Below are 21,162 nucleotides of genomic sequence, written 5' to 3'. Positions count from 1 at the left end.
GGGCAGCCCCTCACGGACAACTGCCACACGCACACACATAATAAAGCGTAAACACAACTCAACGTCAAATCCAGGTCTGGTGATCTCTCGTCCTTATATGCCTCCGAGCTCCCTCGGAGGACTCGGTGTGGCTCGCAGGTGACGCTCATTCACAATCACGCCCCGGTCTCGCTCGTCCACCTCGCCACAGAAATATTGCACATATTTTTCATCCGCACTACTACCCGCCCACACAGAGTTCATTATCCTCCCGCATCCCCGCCCATGATTTTTATAAATTTCACAATTTGCCACTTTTATGCCGTTGCAGGACTCTACATCGCGTATAGGCTAGTTACAAAATGGAGACGAACAGCCAGCTGATTTTATTAATTTATTAAATTGATTCTTGGACATTTCAGATCGATTCTGAATCGTTGCATATGAGAATCGAAAAATCAAATCTATTTTTTTTTTGGCACACCCCTAAAAATTAGTATGCATCTTCTTTAATAAACGTCCTATAAAATTTCTACAAAGAAATGTATTCACTGTTGTGGTATGTTAAACTGCAAGCATAAGGTTAGAAGGCAACAAATATTATAGAAATAAATTATAAAAATGAAAGCCTTTGCTTCAGATAAATAAGATTTTGAGTCACAAATAATATCTTCACATTTATATGAAATCGTCCTGTGACATCCTATGGCAAGCGATTCATCTATATTAAAATGTTTAAGTCCACACTTACGTCACATATGTTATGATCACATGCCTCACAACAGTAAACATTTTAATAAAGGGGTGTTTTTTACTTTTTACTCTTTTAATGTAACAGTAAGAGGGAGGGATCGCCTTTGAAAGTCAGTTGCTGCTTCTGACACCTGTGTTGATGTATCTTGTTTCATCAAACCCTTACTTTCAGTCAAGATGGACTTTGCTGTAAAAAAGCACATCATAAGATACATTTCAATTGGATCGTAAATCATCCACATCAGCCATTAGTGCTTGTACCCCGATGATTGCTGCTTGCAGCTATACTTTCTTTTACTTTATTTATCCTCTTTTCAATAAAAGTGGAAAAAAAAACAAAATGAAGAAAAACTGTTATCTGTTACTTCCTGATAGGCCCTTGTACATGCTGAATGTAAATATGGCAATGGATCCTGAATTTATCATATTCAAATATTTATATCAGCCGATAAAATGAAGAACCATCTGTTTTTGTAAAATGTGCTGTTTTGTTCATGCTCTGTAAGTTTTAGTGCTCTCAATGATCTAATTTCAGTTCAAGTATTATTAGAGTTAAAGCAGCGTTATTTAACAGTATCGAAATGTGGATTATAAAACGTAAGAGTGTGTTTGTATGTGTGCGTTTGTTTGTGTGTAGAGCGGAGATAGAGCAGTTGTCTCTGGAGAGAGAGCACCTGCAGGAGAGCGCTGAGAAACTGCGAGGTCGCTGTGAGGAGATGGAGGAGCAGTGTGTGCAGCACGGCAGGATGCACCAGCGCATGAAGCAGAGGTACGCACACCTGCAGCACTGACCTCGAGTCCTGCTCGCTTTAGTGTCACATGTACAGTCCCTATAGGAGCTTGTGCAGTGTATAACACCATGGCATCACTATATTTGAAAACCAATAGCAATTAGGGGTGTGTATCTTTGGGGTGCCATTGAATCAGTTTTAATCATGATTCACAGCTTTTCAGTTAAGTTTCGATTCAGAAACATTTTAAGATTCAGGCATTGTTCACACTGCACAATGTTCAGATTTTTTAACATCAGATTTGTGTGTATTTATGCTGTTTTGACTACAAAAAACAATCAGATTTTATTCGGATATGGTAAAAATTATTTTTTTGCTGCCTGTCTGAACAAAGCCTTCAAATACTAATGGGAGGCATGAAAACGAATCACAAAGTAGATCAAGGCCAATGAATTAGTATAAAAATAATGAACAAAATATTCAAATAAACTGTTCAGAAGTTTGGGATTGGGTGAGATTGTGTAATGTTTTTTAAAGAAGTGTCTTATGTTTACCAAGGATGAGATCAAAAATACAGTAAAAACAATAATGTTATGAAATATTATTGCAATTTAAATTAACAGATTTATATTTTAATATATTTTAAAATGTAATTTATTCCTGTGATGCAAATCTGAATTTTCAGCAGCCATTTCTTTAGTCTTCAGTGTCACATGATCCTTCAGAAATCATTCTAACATGCTGATTTGGTGCTTAAATAATATTTTGTATTATAAAAAATGTTGAAAGCAGTTGTGCTACTTACTATTTTATGCAAACTGATACTTTTTTTCAGGATTTCTTGATGAATGGAATGTTTAAAAACAGCATTTATTTAAAATAGAAAGCGTTTGCAACATTATAAATGTCTTTACTGTCACTTTTGCTCAGTGTAATGGTTACTTGCTGAATACAAGTGTTAATTTCTTAAAAGCTAACATTACAGACCTCACACATTTGATGTTGTTCATCAGGAATTCATTTTATCAGAGTTAAACAAAGCTGGCTCTTCAAGAAGCCATTGATTGGATTTGCAGGCTGTAGCTTTGTAACCTCTCAATGTCTATAATATTAACTGGAATCAGATACTGTTTTTTTTTATATCTGATACATGTGAGCAGTGCACTCGTAACACTTCAGACTGCGTGTGTGCGTGTTTCAGGCAGGGGCACATGTGGCCACTGAGTGTAGGGTTGAGGGGCGTCTGGCACACCGCCCGAGCCAGCATGTGGGCGAGTGAGTGAGTGTGGGTGTATGCACAGTACCTCCAGCCTGAACTGAGCTTCTGCTGGGAGAACAACATCCTTCTGTTTCTTCAACAACTTTACATATTAGCGAATATCCACCTCCTCGAACCAGAAAGAAGCAGATACAGAGAAAAGTTACGTTTCCACTGCCGCCCCGTAATGAAAAGCATGTTGTTTTTAGATAGTTCTGCAGTGTGGGCATGTAAGTGAGCTTTCCTCACATAACTGGAGCTGTTAAAATGGTTTGTCACCTTTGCAATTACGCAACATTTCTCACAAGAGCTCACAGACTGAGCACTGAGGTGAGATGGAGAGATTAGAAAGAATCTATATGTGTGAAATATTTATAGTTATGTTTACCATAGAAGATATGTGGAAAACGGCTTTTTTATTTGACTTATGTACAAGCTAGAGATGTTTTTTTGCAATTAGATCTTTTTTGTTGTGCTTTTCTTGAGCTATCCTCAGTGGATTTAATCTTATAGCTAATCTTTAGAGAAGAATTACAAACAAAGATAAAGTTTCAAATGTGCAAGAGGGCAAATAAAACTATTTAATGTCCTGACCAAAATAGAGAGAAATCAATTTGTGAGAGTTTACTGCATCGCACCCTTCCTTTCTCGCTGTTTACATGCTTTGGTTACTGCTACGCTGACACACACATTTCTCCTGCTGTTGGTATGTAAGACAGAAGGTGCCGGAGCCAAACTTCAGCCCTCGGCTCTGAGTAAGAGACTGAGAGGTCTGGTCCCTCCCGCGTCTTCAGTGCCCCGGGTGTCTCTGCTCTGTAGGGCACTTCACCCCCATCGCCCGTGGGTTAAGGTGTACGTGTTAATAAGTTGGTGCAAATGGCTTCGGCATACATGCAAATAGCCGGGGCCCCACCTCAGATATTCTTGATCGGGCGCACAATCTGTGCTGCGAAGAGCTGCAACAGCGTGGCACGCATGAAACATTTGGAAAATCAGCTTGATTTATTTTTACCATTCGAGCCAACGCCAAGCAACACAGGGGTTTTCGGCACACAATGTTTCACTCCTGCAAGTTATTTATTTATTTTCCACGTGGTATTCGCATATTTTCTGCCTAGAGATTAGGGCCAGTGATATATGAAAGGCTTGAGTGTTGGCCAACGATTGTGCGTAATAGCCGCGGCTTTATGGAGAACATCAATAATACATATGCGCATCAATCCTATTTTTATTTCATAAATGCTTTCTGGGCATCGCTTCGCTGCTGTGTAAGATGGTTGACGTTAGTGTGGTAAAAGGAATTTTGAGATGTAATAATCATAGTCTCAATATACAGTTTGTGTGTGTATGTGTGTGTGTGTATATATATATATATATATATATATATATATATATATATATATATATATATATATATATATATATATATATATATATATATACAGTATACACAAGTTGTTATTTTTGAGTATATTGATGAAGAATGTAATTAGAAAGGATTTTGTGAATACTGTGAGAATACTGTTATTACTGTTCTTATAATTATATTTTAATAGAAATTTAGGGCACAATAAACTATTACATATAGCTTTAATCGAATAAACATATCTGATAAGCTATTTGAGCCATAGTGAGTTATGCCTTAAGTATTAAATGTAGTATTAATGTTGTTATTATTATTCATATAGGCTGTACAAACATGTATTGTGAATTCTTAGTTTTGTAATTTCTTATTATTGCTTAACTGTCTTGTGCATGGAGAAAGCAGATGCGTTTGTGGGTGGCAAACATTGTATAAATAGAGTGGAAATAACAGGGATTATTTCTAGAATTTTTTCCATTTCTATAATGATTTCAAAATTAATTTCAGAAAGCATTAATGGGTATTTAATATGAAAAGCTTTTAGTAAGATGGCAGGTCCTGCGGTTCAGCATGCTATACTGAGGCTAAATGATTTTAAACAGCCCTTTTTTATATTAATCATTCATTCTGCTTTTATGACCTTATAATACATTAGACATACTTTTTGTGCTTTTTAGAATTATGTCATACTGCAGAACTGTTTATTCAAAGGTTATTTAAAAAAAAAAATAAGTTACAGGATCTTAACATCCACTTGTACATGTATATTTCTTGATTTAAAAAAAAACTGTTGTTTTTCAGCGACCCTAATAGAAAATCATTTTGAGCTGGCTTGATATCGGATTATTTGTCCAAAATTTCACCTGCTCCGAGTCCCTGCTCACACAAGCTCCTCAAACGTTCTCTCATCTCCACTCAGCCCCACAAACACGCATCTGCCGGTGAGCGTCTTTACCAATTATCACTCCCTCTCACCAACACACACAGAAGCAAACACGCTCCTGCTCCTTAAAGGAGTGTTGTAGCGTATACGCAGATGTGTGCCTAAATCTACAGGCTTCTGTCAGCCATATGGCCGCATAAAGAAAGATGGTAGTGGCGTGTGGATGTGCGCGGAGGGGAGCGTGGATGGAGTGCCATGTGTAGCGGTAGCTGGAGCGCTGCTGAAAAGGCTGGAGGAGATGGTGCAATGGAACAAATGTCCGCCTGCGCCGGGGCCGAGAACAGCCGCGCTGCTGCCGGGGAGATGGCTGGGCCTCGGGCGAGGGCTGCTTCATCTGGTTCCCTGCCACCCACCCCCGCTGCACACCCCATCATTCTCTTACACACACACGGACCCGCGTTTAAGACTCTGTGTGTGTGCCTCTTTTCCTGAAAGCAGAAAATCTTAGTAAACTTTTCACTTGCAAATGAAGTTGGCAAGGAGTTAAGGAGATGGCATGTGTGATGTGGATGATGCTTGTCACTGTTTCTTTAGCATCCATATGCTGATCTTTGTCTTTTTTGGGTCAGATATACCTTTAGCATTTTTTATAAGTCTGCATGAAAAAAAAGCTTTTGAAAAAGGTTTTGGAGTCCTCTTCTTTAAATCAAACAAGAGTCTTGTTTATAATAATAGCGCTTCAAGTGGCTTTATATAAAAGACAACAGATTACAATCATGAATCTGAACTTTGCTGACAGAGCCAATAGGCCAAAGATTGTAATAATGTATTTGGAGCATAATATATCTTTCCAGCTTCTCCTAAGTCATTTATGTTTGATATTGTTGAGCTGCATATTCTAAAGCAGAACTGATCAACAGTTCAAAACCTCCAACCTAAGAATTACATTTTAACAGGCAACTCAAACCTCAATTCTTCAGAAATGAATAAAGCCCCAAATGGTGCTGCTTGGTAGCACAGATGTGTGTTATGGACCTCTTTATGTGTTTGGAACTTTAGCAGGGTAAACGTATATAGTGGAGACCTTAGCAGGTATTGTTTTTGCTTTCCCATTTGAGAAAGATGGATTATGACAGAAAAGAGAACAATGTCAGAGCAGCTGTAATAGAAACCCTCTCATAGACGTGTTAATAATGTTCATTATTGTGGAACCACTGCTCATATTATCTTCAGAGAATATCAGGAGAATTATATTATTTCATCCCTCTTTTATCTTGTCGATCATAATCATCATCATCATACAGTAACCTTGAAAATTTGGGGTTGGAAAGAGTTTATGCTTTTGAAAGAAATCTCTTATGCTCACTAAGGTTGTATTTATTTAATCAAAAATACAGTAAAACTAAGATTTTAAAATATTATTACAACTCTAAATAAATGTGTTTTATTTTCATACATTTAAAAAATATATATTTTTTAAATATATGCAGCATCATTACTCCAGTCTTCAGTGTCATATGATCCTTCAGAAATCATTCTAATATGCTGATTTGGTGCCCAATAATTCGTAAACATGTTTTTTTTTATTAATGTTAATGTTAAAAACAGTTGTTTCAGTTCAATAAACTGAACTTGTGTTGTGCTGCGTAATATTTTTTGGGAACCGCGTGATATATTTCAACATTTATTTGAAATAAAAATAGTTTTTAACATTATAAATTTGCTTTACTGTGACTTTTGATCAATTACGTTTATTTCCTGTTTGAACGGCAGTGTACAGTAAGAACTTCAAACTAATCCTACAATGACATTTTCATTTTCAGAAGCGTGATTATAACTTTGTGATTTATTGATCAATTAATTATCAGTGATTGCTCTGATAACACTTTCAGTAGATACTTCTGACACATTCAATTCAAATTATGCTCTGTATTTAAAAGTCATTGTGTAAAATCATACATTTTTGCACTTTTTGGTTTGCAGCTAGGGGGCAGCAGGGATATAATATCACCCTAATATCCCTCTTTCCTCTACCCTTCCTGGGCCAGCTGGCCCACACTGCTGGGGGCAACAGCTCCATGGCCTGCTGACAGAGCCTTGTGGAGCGGTGGCTCTACTGCTCCTGCTTACGCGGGTGCTGGGCACATCCCAAGGCATGCGAACTGTAAAACGCTTCGTCGTGCATCCAAGCGCTTCCTATTCAGCACTAAGACCCCATTTATAACATCAAAAAGTGCTCACTTAGCTCCTTTCACAAGCTCTGTACGTAGTTTTCAAAAGGAAGTCCAAGCTGATGGTGGTAACAAACTTTATGATGTTTGTAGGGAACGGACATCACATATGTTGTATAGCTGAATGTAAATGTTTTTTTTTTCTTTTAACAGCAGATTGTTGTTGTAGCACGGAGTCTAGTACTTTTAACTGCTGTTAATGGCCGTAACATTGTGTAGTGTTTAAGACAAATGTCATTTTAAAGTTATTTTAATTTAAAAAAAAACATTTTATTTAGTTATTATTCAGTGTTATATATATATATATATATATATATATATATATATATATATATATATATATATATATATATATATATATATATATATATAAGTAAACAATAAAAAAATGATGGTGTAAATAATTATGATAGTTTATATATATAATAAAAAATAATGCAAATAATATCCTAGGCTAATCATAATCATGTTCCAGATATGGATTTTTTTTTTTTTTGGTTTTGGTTTATTAGATGATGCAAGTGTCATTTATCATTTTTTAGGAGAAGAATGCTGCCATTTTGCGACAACATATATGGTTAGATGGACTATTATTAGATGGAAAGTATTCATTGCAATTCATAGGGAATGACCAAATCCTAGGGCTCTGTTGTCTTCACATTTATTCACTGGCCACACTTATAGTCATATCTGAAAAAATAATCTTCATAACCACTTAGTAACACTTAATTTTCAATGTGAGTTCCTTAATCCAAAACCTTAAATTTAGTTATAAAAAACAAATATTATAAACAACAATGTATTTATTGTCCTATAATTGATCTAGTTTCATTATCAAAAAAAAAAAAAAATATATATATATATATAAATATATATATATATATATAGGGCTGCCCTATATATATATATATATTTGTTAACATTCATATTTTAAAACCATATCTACATACAGACCAAGCTCAGTTCTTTAAATAAAAACACAGATAGAGGGATACTGGCGAGTCTATCAGGCTCCAAGGCCTGTGGTCAGTGGAGCTGTGTTTGGCTCTGGCAGTGCATGAGGGTTTATGGAGGAGTGAGGGACTGTGTCCTCGCTGCTGCTGACAGGCCCATTTTAACTAGGCAGGCCAAGACAGATTGCATATATTCTATACTGCTTATCCTTCCTCCAAGTCTCGCGTACCCCTTCCCGCATCTATCTGCAGCATGCTGCTGGTGGGAGCCTCGTAAATTCACTGGATTTAGTGATTTGTCTTTCCATTTGTTCAGATCTTTTTCTATTGGTTTGTTTGTGCATCGAAGGAACTAAACCTGCCTCATTTGTTCTGATATGCTGTACTAAGTAACTGCTATTGTTGCTGTTTCTGTGAGCCCTGTTCTCATTAGAATATCCTAAAAGAGATAAATGGGTTTATTTGTGTAACTGCACTGTTTTTCTCACATTTAAAAAAAAAAAGTTTTTACATGACATGTAAATAATTTTAGTCTAAAACAATTTGCAAACGAAATGACTGGCAGGGTCATACACACACACACACACACACACACACACACACACACACACACACACACACACACAAGTACAGTCTCACCAGATTTTTGTGTGTCAGCTATGATATAAGAAAGGCAAAATTTGACAGTTGTGATTTGTTTTGTCTTTTCGCAAGACCTAAGTGTATTCATTGCTTCTTGCCAATTCATTTGGCCAACGCTAAACATATGCTAAGCACTGAACATCACTCACAAAAATCACATACCCTGAGGCCACACGAGCAGAGGAACTTCAGTCCAGTCCATCAGCAGTACAGGTGGCAGCACTGCAGGCCACCCGCGCTCCCGTACCGTTTATTATACAAACTCACACAACGCCTTGTCCCCTGCAGATCATTTTTGGATGGTAAAACATTTTAATAATTTAAATATATACATTTTTTCTTCTGACAAAAAAAATCCATATAAGTAAAGCTTTTTTTTTTTTTTACTGTTTTTATAAATTCATGGGTATCTGAGGCACATTGTCCATTACGGTTGTAGTATTTGAGACTGGTCTTAAGACAATTTTCTTTGAAGGTCTTGGTCTCGTCTCGGTCTCAACCACATTTGTACTCCGTCTCAGACTTAGAGGACTCTGGATTTAGTTTTTTTTTTTAACAGCACATTTTTGAGCAGCAAATCAACACATTAGAATGATTTCTGAAAGATCCTGTGACAGGGAAGACTGGAGTATTGGTGCTGAAAATTTAGCCACCACACTTATAAATTGCATTTTAAAATAATTAAAATGGAAAACAATATTTTAAATTATAATAATATTTCTGAATATTACTATTATTTTTCTAAAAACAAATGTAATAGCATTCACAGTTCGGGGTTACTAAGATTTTTAGTCACCAAAGCTGAGTGTAGGTTTAATATAATGTGGGAATTGTTCTGTTATAATAAATATTATTATTATTATTCATAGCACTTTTTTTTTTTTTATTAAAACCATTCAAATTACTGACCACATGAAATCCTTCATGGACTACACAGATTCAAGATATTGCATATGTATTTGCTTTAAAAAGTAAAACCCATACTCTGAACTAATAAGCATTTTTTAAATATGTAAATGGCCAATACAGTTACCTGACCACTCTTTTCTCTCAGCGCATCAAAAGTTGGGTTAGCCCTGTCTGTGTGTTGTGCTGGCTTCAGTTAGCCTGGGAGCCAGCAGATGGTGTCCTTTCTCCAGGGTCAGCGGGGAAGCTCTACTCTCCCTTAAAACCCTGCTCCAGCTCTCTCAGTAGCGGGCAGAGGCAGCAGTGTCCAGGCCGGGCCAGCTCAGCCCAGCTCCATGCACTAAGCTGTATTAAAAACCTAATTAAGTTGCGTGCCAGTAAATGGAGGGAGGTTATTGGATTTGCAGCCTTAGCTGCTGGACAGTCTTCTAATTTAATCAGACTCCCGTTGTGAGTCCAGCTTCAGAGATGACTACGGGAGTTTTTTCTCCTCTACTTTTTTTTTTCTTTGGGATGGTTTATGGGAGTCAAACACAAACTAACACGGCCCTGAACAAGGGCACGGGTCGTGCACATTGGACGGATTCGAGATTTTTCCCTCAGTGGCTGTAAAGCAGATACATATGGGGGAGATTGAGAGGCGTTTGACATTTGCTTATTAAGGGTGGTGTGATTGTATAATAGGTTAATGCAGCATGTCTGTCTCCAGAGGTGCAAAGGTGCTGCAGATGGCTTGTGCGTGAGGTGAGGGAATTAGCTGCGGAATTACACAACATGCTTTAAATGCTTCAGAATGCATGACATTATACTGGCTGAGGCCACAGAGCTGATTGTACAGGACTCATTTAACATACTGACACACTCAGCATAAAAAAGCAAACGTTGTTTTAGATTTAACAAGAAATATTCATTATTTCTCTGAAAAATATGTAAGTGAACTTATGTCGGGCATAATTCGATTTTGCTGATATTTGATTGTCACTCCATTGAAGGAGTAGTTCGTGCAAATTCTGTCATCATTTACTCACTCTCAAGTTTTTCAAACTGTGAATTTCTTTCTTCTGCTGAACACAAAATAAAATATTTTGAAGGATCTCAGTAACCAAACAGTTGATAGGCTCCATTGACTTCCATAGTATTTTTCCTATAATGTGGAAGGCAAAAGAGGCCATCATCTTTTAGGTTACTGACATTCTTCAAAATATTTTTCTTTTAATATTATTAGACCCATACTCTACCATTAGTATATTTTTTTTTTTATAACGAAAATTTTGGAGTCGCTACAATTTTTAAAATGTTTTTCAAAGAAGTCTCGTATTCTCACCATGGCTGATCAAGTATACAGTAAAAACTGATATTGTGAAATAGAAAATAAAATTTAAATTCACTTTTTAATGTGATGTAAAGATGAATTTTCTTTGTGTTCTGTCACATGATTCTTCAGAAATCATTCTCATATGCTGATTTGCTGCTCCAGAAACATTTATTATTATTATGAATGTTGAAAACAGTTGGGCTGCTTAATATTTTTAAGTGTCTTTTTGTCACTTTTGATCAATTTAATGCATCCTTGCTGAATAAAAATGTTAATTTCTGTAAAGAAAAATGTACTGACCCTTTGAACGGTAGTGTACAAAGTCATATACATTATACAACTCATATGTCACAGTAAATCACGCCAAATCTGCACGTAAAGTTTATGCATGTTCTCTTTAAATGATTAGGGTGTGTTTTTCTAGCTGCATATTAATAATTATAATAAGTATTCAACAATAAACTTATGCATTTTTGAGAAGAAAAGAAAACCCTGTGTCAAAAAAGCAGATGGTCCACTAACAGAGCTTGAACGGGTTTACAAATAATGGAGATGTTCTTGCGGCTCTAACTTCTTAAGTTTTTCTTTTTCTTCTTTTTCTTATTTTGGTAAACAATAGCAGATGAATGGTACTTTGTGGAAGACCTGAAGAGCAGCGAAATGTGTGGATAAAGTTTTGAATGAGTGCGCTAATACAGAAGAACATTTGGAGCTAAGTAGTTTGTGGAGGAGGTTAGGGCCAGTGTCAGAGCGCTGCCAGACTCTGGAGGTGGGCGGCAGCAGTGGCGCCAGCTCCCTACACAGCAGGGCCTGAGCATGGGACAGGATGCCCACCACAGCCCTGTAATCAGCCCTGTCCAGCTCACGCCAGGAAGGCCAGCAGAGAAATCAAAGGAAAGAAAGAGGATGAGGGCGAGGGAGACAAAAGAACAGCGCTCGAGACTGAGGCCTGAGGACAGGAACAAGCTGTCTAGTGCAGTCAGGAGAACTATTCTGCTCACACTGCCAAATAAGATGGGATTTAAGGAATCAGAGGTGAATGACAATTATTGTGAAAAGCAGAAACACAGTTTCAGCAGAAACAGAAGAGAAAAAGAAAAGCCTTTAAAATGGCTCTGGCACTAGAGAAGCTGGAAGCATGTTCGCCATCATCACTTCTGTTGGAATCCTGGACAGGTCCACAGGACATACTAAACTGTGTAACGATATTGAAATACCTTAGGGTAGCACCGTAGTTCTTTTCTGACAGGAATGAAAACGAGGTTGTGAGGGATAGAATTACAGTGTGTTCAATGGATTGTACGGTTGTTTAGCCATCTTTCCAAAAGACTTTTAGTAAAACAGTTGTGAAAATGATGTGATGTAGGACGTTTATACAGTGCATGCCATTGAAAAGACTGAAAATCTATCCCTCACTGTCTTGTTTTGATTTCACTTAAAGCTGCTGTCCGTAACTTTTTGCACTCTAGTGGTTAATAAACAAAACTGCATGCATCTTGCGGAAGAACATTGCAGCCGGAGCGTCTTCTCTCTGTTTATGTCTATGGCGGATCACGCATGGACTGTGCTCCTCCGCAGCGGTACCTACCAGTCTGGCCTGAAATAGTCCCAATATAAATACTTATTATAAGTGTACCATAATGATTCAGGGTAAGACAAAAACACGGTTTGGAAAATGGATTCATGTTGTACATTCTCATCATATAATTTTTGTAAATCTTGAACACAAAATAAGTATCGGACAGCAGCTTTAAAATTATATATGGCGTCTAACCCGATTAACAGGGGTCTAATGCTATTTCATGCATTCTGACTTATTTACACTGTTAAAGAGTTGGATTTTCAAGCTAAACATGGCCAAACATTTTTCAGAGGAAGAGCGTGGCCTTCAACGAGGTTCGTTTAGGTTACGGCTGTCATTTTGTTTTTAGGCCACGAAATCAACAATGTCACCAAAGAAGTGTGTTTTTGGTTGTGAGGGAAGGATAACCTTTTTCAGGATCCCAATTAACCTAGCGTTAAGAAAACGCAGTTTGTTTTTCCGGAGCAGTAACAGAGTTCTGCAAGTGTGTTTGTTTGTTCCCGGTCATGAGTCAAAAAGGCAGGCGGTGAGTGAAACTGCATCAAATATCTGTTTTGTTGGTAATCGGTGTGTAAGTGCAAATACAACGTACAACACAAATGTATAGTGAATCGAAAGTTATCCAAGGATAATTCCATGATGTATTGAGTGAGTGTGTGTGACCCACTGCAAACCTCCACGAGCTCGGCTGTTTTCGTAAAGAATCAGTACAGGGTATCTGACTTTTATAAATCTGATAAAACTAAAGACTCGGAGATATGAAGGATGCAATTAGCCTGACAAGCCAGACCCACATCAAGATGTTTGTTCTGGAAACTCACCATAGACAGGGCTCAATGTGAGGGGCGGGATAAATGGTTGTCTTTCAAACTCCCTCTGCACGCGATAGGATAGCGTTACAACCAACCAGAGCAACGAAGGGGAAACAAAGCTTGTTGATAGATTAAACATTCACCGTATCCGGTCGGCAAAACTCAGAATTTTTAACTCCCTTTTTAAGAATGACTTCAGGGCCGTTCTTTGTTCTTTTCTCAGAGAAAAGCTTAACTCCAAGTCTTCCAGGGTCGCGGCCAAAGCTGATTCGAAAGACCGCCGTTCGCCAGTTTCTGTGTTTACTAGAAGCATGCAAACGCAACTCGGCCGTCATCATTATGGCCCCGCCCACCGACTTTATACACGATGTGATTGGCCCGGCAAGAGTTTGGGGATTACAGCTCAGAGGGGTATTGAGAGTTGCTAGACGACACTCGCGGGGAGATTAGATTCTAGGGTGCGTCTATATTTCTAGGATTGGATGCAATTCCTGTTTCTGCCAATTTCGTGTTAATCGTGAGTACCTATAGAGTATATAGATCGACAGAAACTGTGTGTTATGTACCCTTTGAGGTCTGTACGTGCCTGAACCCTAGCTAAATGTGGACTGAGTAAGCCATTCATAGATTGATTTCCCTGGCAAATGCATGAGTGACTTTATGGTCCTTTAAGAACATTAATAGCTCCAGTTTTTAGTTTTTATGTATGGAAAAATGTACATACTGATACATATCTATTTTTATGTTTTACAAGGGGGGAAAAGTAATATGTATGATGCAACATAATAAACAATTAAAAAATAATGATGGATTTTCATTTTTGGGTACAGACTTTTAAGTTAATGGTAATCTGTTAAATGTTCACTTTGTGAAAAGTGACATTCAGTTGGGAAAAAAACAGACCAGGAAAAGCTTTGTGAAGCTCAGTCTGGTAACTCAGATGGAGGTTTGTTTCATCTGTCTGTGTTTTGTCAGACTGCAGCAGCTGGACCAGCACTGTCAGGCCAGCTCTCAGCAGGTGCTGCAGCTCCTCAGCAGACAGAAGCAGCTCATGCAGGAGCGCCAGCAGCTCGCGCAGGACATGCAAAACCTGCAAGTCCAGGTCAGTCTCTGCTATAGAACTTCCTTCAACTTAAATTGAATTAAGCTAATTTAAAACTGCTTTAACTGTTCTACAACCAGTCACATTACTGAAATGTAAAACATTGTTGTTCCCATTATTACTGATGAAATTATAATTAATATATTTGAATTTACATAATTTTTTTTAAGTACTGACACATCATATGTCATTTTTCAGACATGCTGAGCCATGAAGATGCCGGTTCAAATCAATCCATTTCATATCTTGATCACTTTCTTTTGTCATCATAATACCATATCTGTCTTTTTTCCTTTTATTATTATTAACTTATTGTATAGCATATGTTAATAATTTCTGATTGTATTAATTATTTTTGTTATTTATATTTTTCTCTCTCCTTTTTTAAGTTTTATGCCTAATAACATCAGGCAAAGAAAATGAGCTGTTGGGCTAACTTGGGTACATTTACATTAATTAATGGTGATTAATGTACACTGTCCTTTTTTAAATAAATAGGCAAAATATATATATATTTTTGTCATCTGTCCACTATGCCTTAAAGGCAGTGTATAAAATTTAAAAACTACACACACACACACACACACACACACACACAAACACACACAACCCTGCTTGGAAGATAAAATATAGTGTAAAAGCTCAAAGTAAAGTTAGCATTGAAAGTGATGTCATAAAAATTCTGCAATAACACAGTTATTCTCCTTCATTGTTTATATACACTCACCTAAAGGATTATTAAGAACACCATACTAATACTGTGTTTGACCCCCTTTCGCCTTCAGAACTGCCTTAATTCTGTGTGGCATTGATTCACCAAGGTGCTGAAAGCATTCTTTAGTAATGTTGTCCCATATTGATAGGATAGCATCTTGCAGTTGATGGAGATTTGTGAGATGCACATCCAGGGCACAAAGCTCCCGTTCCACCACATCCCAAAGATGCACTATTGAGTTGAGATCTGGTGACTGTGGGGGCCATTTTAGTACAGTGAACTCATTGTCATGTTCAAGAAACCAATTTGAAATGATTGAAGCTTTGTGACATGGTGCATTATTCTACTAAAAGTAGCCATCAGAGGATGGGTACATGATGGTCATAAAGGGATGGATATGGTTTTAAAAAAAAAGCTCAGGTAGGCTGTGGCATTTAAATGATGCCCAAATTGGCACTAAGTGTGCCAAGAAAACATCCCCCACACCGTTACAACACCGACGTCTCTTCACTAGCTTCTATTGGAGTGAAGCCAACAATGTCAGAATATGGCACTGATATCTTGTGCTGATTTGGGACAGGAGTCTGCGTTTAGTAATGACCTTGGGACCAGAGTCTGCAGTAGAGAGCAGGAAGTATAGCGGAGATATCAAAACCTGCCCACACTCCCAAAGTATTTCTTAACTGCAGAACAACTCATTATGTTTGGTGTGAAATAAACAGTTGTGGAAATGTAGAAATCAGTTAAAGCTCCAGTCTCCTCCTGAAAATCCTGGAAAACACCCATTGGTGATTCAGACCCATTATTATAGCATTAAATAACTAAAACCAAAATTATTTTAAAAAAATAATAATAATTTAAAAAAAACTTATTTTAAAAAACAAACACTTGAACTTACATCAGCGTAGTAAAATGAAAAGGGGGGGTTGGGGGATTATGTAAAATGTAATTTGATTGTTTAGTTTGTCTCACTTGACATTGGAATACATGGATGGGCGGGTCCGATTTCTGATGTGGTGTGGTTTTTACATTCAAAAACATAATGAATAAGTAATAGGCTATTTTTTATCCTGGTTTTGAGCCGAGCTCTTGAAATGCGTGCCGCATTTAAGACTTGGAAGTAAACGCCCACTGCTATGATTGGATAACAGTTTTGCATATTATAAAGAGCTTCGGCTCCCCAGTCATCACACGTGAAGAATTGTTTTGAAAACTGTGGAGAAATGGCAACCTGAATGATTCGCCCAAGGGCTTACAAAATGTCTTTTTTTTAAACAAACAATGATTTATTAATTGGAATGTTACTTTTTATTACTTGGTCGGCTCAATCGGTGGATATAACCACGAACTCTAGAACACACACAGGTGTATTTCACTATTATATTTTCCTACATGTCCCATACGTTTACGAGTAAGATCACGAATCGCAGGACAATGAATCAACACAATAAGCACACAAACACAAAGCCTTTGACAACGTGGAAGTTATATTTAGTTAGACACAAACATAATCAGTAGATATCAAACATAACAATGCAACTATCACATATTTTAAAAAAAATTACTCACATAATTGTTGCATCCAGTCAGATCCAGCAGCCACAGCATTGTTTTTTTATTTTTTATTTTATTTTTTTATCTCATCCTGTTTTAATCAAATCCAGTCTCTTACAAACAAATCCACAGTGAAATGAAGGGAATCATTATTGCTTGGAAGTTTGATCCTGTTTAGCTCTATGTAGGCCTGTTATTTATCTAACATGCCAGGCACAAGTTGGTCGGCAGGGCTTCAGAATCAGGCATTCTTCTTCTTTGGTTGAGACGGCGTTTCTGCACTCTGACGTCAGAGGGACTCACAGTCGCAGATGAATCGTTTGCTTAACCAGCTGTCAATAAAAGCTTTCCTTTGACAAACAAGGAAGTTTTCAGCTCTGAAACTTACAGGATATTCTTATATTGCGATGATCTTTTATATATCAAAAGCTCAAGGGAATGTTGATTTCTCAATTCATGACCCCTTTAAGTTGCCAGTCATTGTCAGCATATTTGATCATTTTCAGATAAATTTCATGGCCTCCAGAAGTATGAATATCTGAACATGCAATTATATAAAAAAAAGAAGAAAAAAAAGAACAGCACCTCTGCTTACAACAACAAAAAAGTATTCTAGCTCCATGCATTCTCTTTTTTATCAACAACTGAATGCAAGTTCAATTAAAGGTAGGGTAGGTTGGACTGATCTAAAACACTTTTGTCCAAATTTGTTTAAACTTTCTTTATATGTCAATACATAATTAAAATGGAAGTACTCTGAAAAGGAGAGTATAAAAATCGAGTGACTCTAGACTTTTTAATCTGCAATAAACACCGCTCATTATTTTCGTTCGGGACGAAACAAATGATTGGCTTGGGCGACTGTCACTCTCTCGCTACCATGGTGACCACCGCTTTCGCTACAGGATCCGCCCACATGCGCGGGCTCGTTTGATTTGAGCAGTTCAAGAGGCAAGAAACCTAGGCAAAATAATGGCAGAGAAAGAGCATTCAAAATTCACAGTGCAGGGTTTTACAGTCAGCGAAGGCAAACTGCAAAAAAGGAAAACGTCCGAGTAAAGGCAATGCACAGAAAGTCTTTGGATAAACAAAGAAATCAAACGCGAGTAAATATCCGCGTGGCTTTTCAACGATGGTGAGAACTGAGGGACCTGAAAAAACGACTCATTGCTGGCTGTATTTCTGCTGGACAGGTAATCTTTCATTTTGATTATACATTTTTTGGGTTTATGTTTTCATGAAGCTGCCTAATATAGCTAACATAACATATTACTTAGTATAAAGTTACAATGTTATACACTTAGCCATTAGTAGAGATGATAAAGAGAATGTGGAGTGAATGGAAATAATGAGCTGTCTTTAAAACAGTCGTGAGAGGTCTACAGACACTCAATTTTTATACTTTCTTTTTCAGAGTACTTACATTTTAGTAATGTATTGATGTATAAAGAAAGTTTAAACAAATTTAGAAAAAACGTTTTTTAACCAATTCCTACCTATCCTACCTTTAAATAATAATAATACATTTAAACACTGAAAAGGCATGTTTTTTGTTGAAGATGATTATAAAAACTCAATTTAGTTGATGGACTAAAATCTCTTCCATCAACACCCCTAAAGCTTTATACTATACTTCGATCTGGCTTGACATTTCATTTAGCAACATTAAACAGTTTTGATTTATATGCTGTTGAATGTTAATGGCTTGTTTCTGCTTCTTCACCTGACGCCTGTGTTTTGATCCGGAAGATGCGTAATAGCGCATCTGTGATGGTATTACAGTGATGATAAATGATTTTTTTTTTTAAGTTAAATATCTGGATGTGTTGTGGTAATGAGAAATTTGCTTAATGTGTTAGTTCACCCCAAAATAAAATTTCTGTCATTAATGACTTCTACAGTATTCAAACGGTCATGAATCAGCGTATTGATTCATGCTTCGGATCACCAATGTCACATGATTTCTGTAGTTTGGCAGTTTGACACCGAATCATGAATCAATCCGCTGATTCATAACTGTTTACATCTTTATTTGAGGACTGAAAACAAACAGGGAAGAGAAGATAATGCTGAATAAAGTCGTAGTTTTTGTTATTTTTGGACCAAAATGTATTTTCGATGCTTCAGATTCTAATTAACTAACTGATGTCACATATGGACTAATGAAAAGTGCATTCTAAATAAAATCTATTATTATTATTTATTATTATTATTATTATTGATTATGTTTTTATTACCTTTCTGGACATGGACAGTATAGTGTGCATACACTTGCATATGCTCTCGGACTAAATATAAAATATCTTAAAGCTACACTGTGTGATATTTTCCCCCATCTAGCGGTGAAAAGGTTTATGACAATCCAGTGAATAATAGTTTCTGTTCCTCTCAATTCTGATTTCGTTTCAACTCCTACGGTGGCCGATTTAGTCCAAGATTAACATGGCAATCCCCCTCTTCACATTCGACACAGTGCCATCGAGTGTTAAAACGCGAAAGGCGAAGCTTGAATTTACAGGTATGTCCCTCTTTGGCTAATGTACTTTCAAGATGGAGGGCCAACATGGCGACCAGCATTCGAACCCCTCACCCGTATGTATTTTCAATGGCATATTATAAACTTACCAGAATACTTTATTACTTGAAAGAAGTAAATTTACATTAATGAGCACATATATTTTTAAAAGAACTAATTGTTTTTAGCTAAGAATAAACTAAAAAAAAAAATACAGTGTTGCTTTAAACTGTGTCTAAAGATCAACGGAGGTCTTACAGGTGTGGAACAACATTAGGGTGAAATTTCATTTTTGGGTGAACTAACCCTTTAAAGTGTTGTTTAAAAAGTGGTCATACAAGCTTTGTTTTATTTATGCTGGATATAATATTTTTTTAATTTTATGATTTTGAAGTGAAATGTGACCTGAATGTGTGTTTCTGTGCGATTCACACAGAGAGAGAGAGACAGAGAGAGAGAGAGAGAGAGAGAGAGAGAGAGAGAGAGAGAGAGAGAGAGAGAGAGAGAGAGAGAGAGAGAGAGAGGCACACACAAGCACCACAGCAGCTGGTAGCCATGGCTGCACATCACGCTAGACTAGGCACCCACAGATGCTCATCCAGATTGCTGCTAGAGGCACGTCAGCAACAGACAGTGAATCGCCGAATGCTGACATTCGTTGGAGATTATTGCAAATGGAGTGATGCTCCGCAAAGCGCCGGCGCTTTCGGCTCTGTTAATACTACCATGCTGTTGCTTTGTTATTAGAACGAGTTAGTAATTCAGACTCTCCCTCTGAGCATTTGTCTAAGAACACCCACATGCTGCCTCGCTGACCGCCACACTGAAGCCCTCAGACCGCCAGAGATGTCTGAAGTAAATAAAGTGTTATGATATAGAAGACAGTGTGGTTCATTCTTCTTCTTTTGATATGATCAGTGGTTGTCAGCATGGCAGTACAGTACAGTATTTCTTATTATATGAGTCTCAATGGTTGTCTTCTGTATGTCAGTTTCTCCACAGGTGCACGTTGAGTAAAGAATGGGCACGGTGACCATGTGAGGGCCGTCTCCATCATGTGATCACTGTTAGTACTTCTATCATTGACACATTCCATAATCAACATAATGGAAAAGTAATGTTTGAAGACAAACTTCAATTTGAGTCATAAGTCAGTTATTTTAAATAAGTAAATAATAAATACAAATCATAATGTGCGCATGATTGTATAGCTAAGCGCTGAGCCTCTGTATCATGCAGTCATATCATTTATTCGTTTTATCACTCGCTAAAGCTAGTCACGTGAAGAATCCCTTAACATGTGACTAGCTTTAGCGATTAATAAAACGAACGAATGAATGACATTTCGTCACTCTTCATGTATTTACTAACGAGTCAATGAAGAGTGACGAAATGTCATGTATAAATGTCAAGATATTGAGTTAAAAGGTTGTTTGAAGTAGACTATACATGGTAGGCTATTGTTGATGAAAGTGTTTTGATGGGAATTAATCATTGCTCTGCCTTGTGTTTTACAACCCTGTTTTTTTTCCTTCTGAGAAATTGTGATCGTCATCTTGGACACGAGACGCATTTAATTATGGTGAGCCACCTAAGGATTCGTTGTCTATTGAACTTGACTTTTTAACTCTTAGAAACTGGTAGGCAATTATTTTTGTTTTTGGACAAACAGGGTGTGAACTCACTGAGACTATTTTTGCCTATTTATCTTTCAAACTTTAAACGGAGAGAAAGTGACTCTGAACTGAACGATTAAAGAATCAACAATATTTTGATCTGAGCCAGTTGATTCTTGAACTGACATGAACTGAATCAATTCAGTGAATCTTGAATATTCGATTCATCTAGCTGAAAATACTGTTACATTT

At 37.1% G+C, this 21,162-nt stretch overlaps 1 protein-coding gene across 1 annotated transcript in view; it reads left to right on the top strand.

The window, feature by feature from the left end:
* sdccag8 (SHH signaling and ciliogenesis regulator sdccag8) overlaps positions 1-20,588 on the top strand; it is a 53,233-nt gene extending 32,645 nt beyond the window's left edge. Inside the window, exons 16-18 of the mRNA XM_067422066.1 lie at positions 1,370-1,501; positions 14,384-14,510; positions 20,286-20,588. Coding sequence (XP_067278167.1) covers positions 1,370-1,501; positions 14,384-14,510; positions 20,286-20,327 — 301 coding nt within the window. The 3' untranslated portion in view covers positions 20,328-20,588. The remainder of the gene's footprint in view (positions 1-1,369; positions 1,502-14,383; positions 14,511-20,285) is intronic.
* The last annotated feature ends 574 nt before the right edge of the window (positions 20,589-21,162 follow it).

Source organism: Pseudorasbora parva, chromosome 17 (assembly GCF_024679245.1).
Source record: "Pseudorasbora parva isolate DD20220531a chromosome 17, ASM2467924v1, whole genome shotgun sequence".
NCBI classification, from domain to species: domain Eukaryota; kingdom Metazoa; phylum Chordata; class Actinopteri; order Cypriniformes; family Gobionidae; genus Pseudorasbora; species Pseudorasbora parva.
This window is presented reverse-complemented; position numbering and strand designations above follow the sequence as displayed.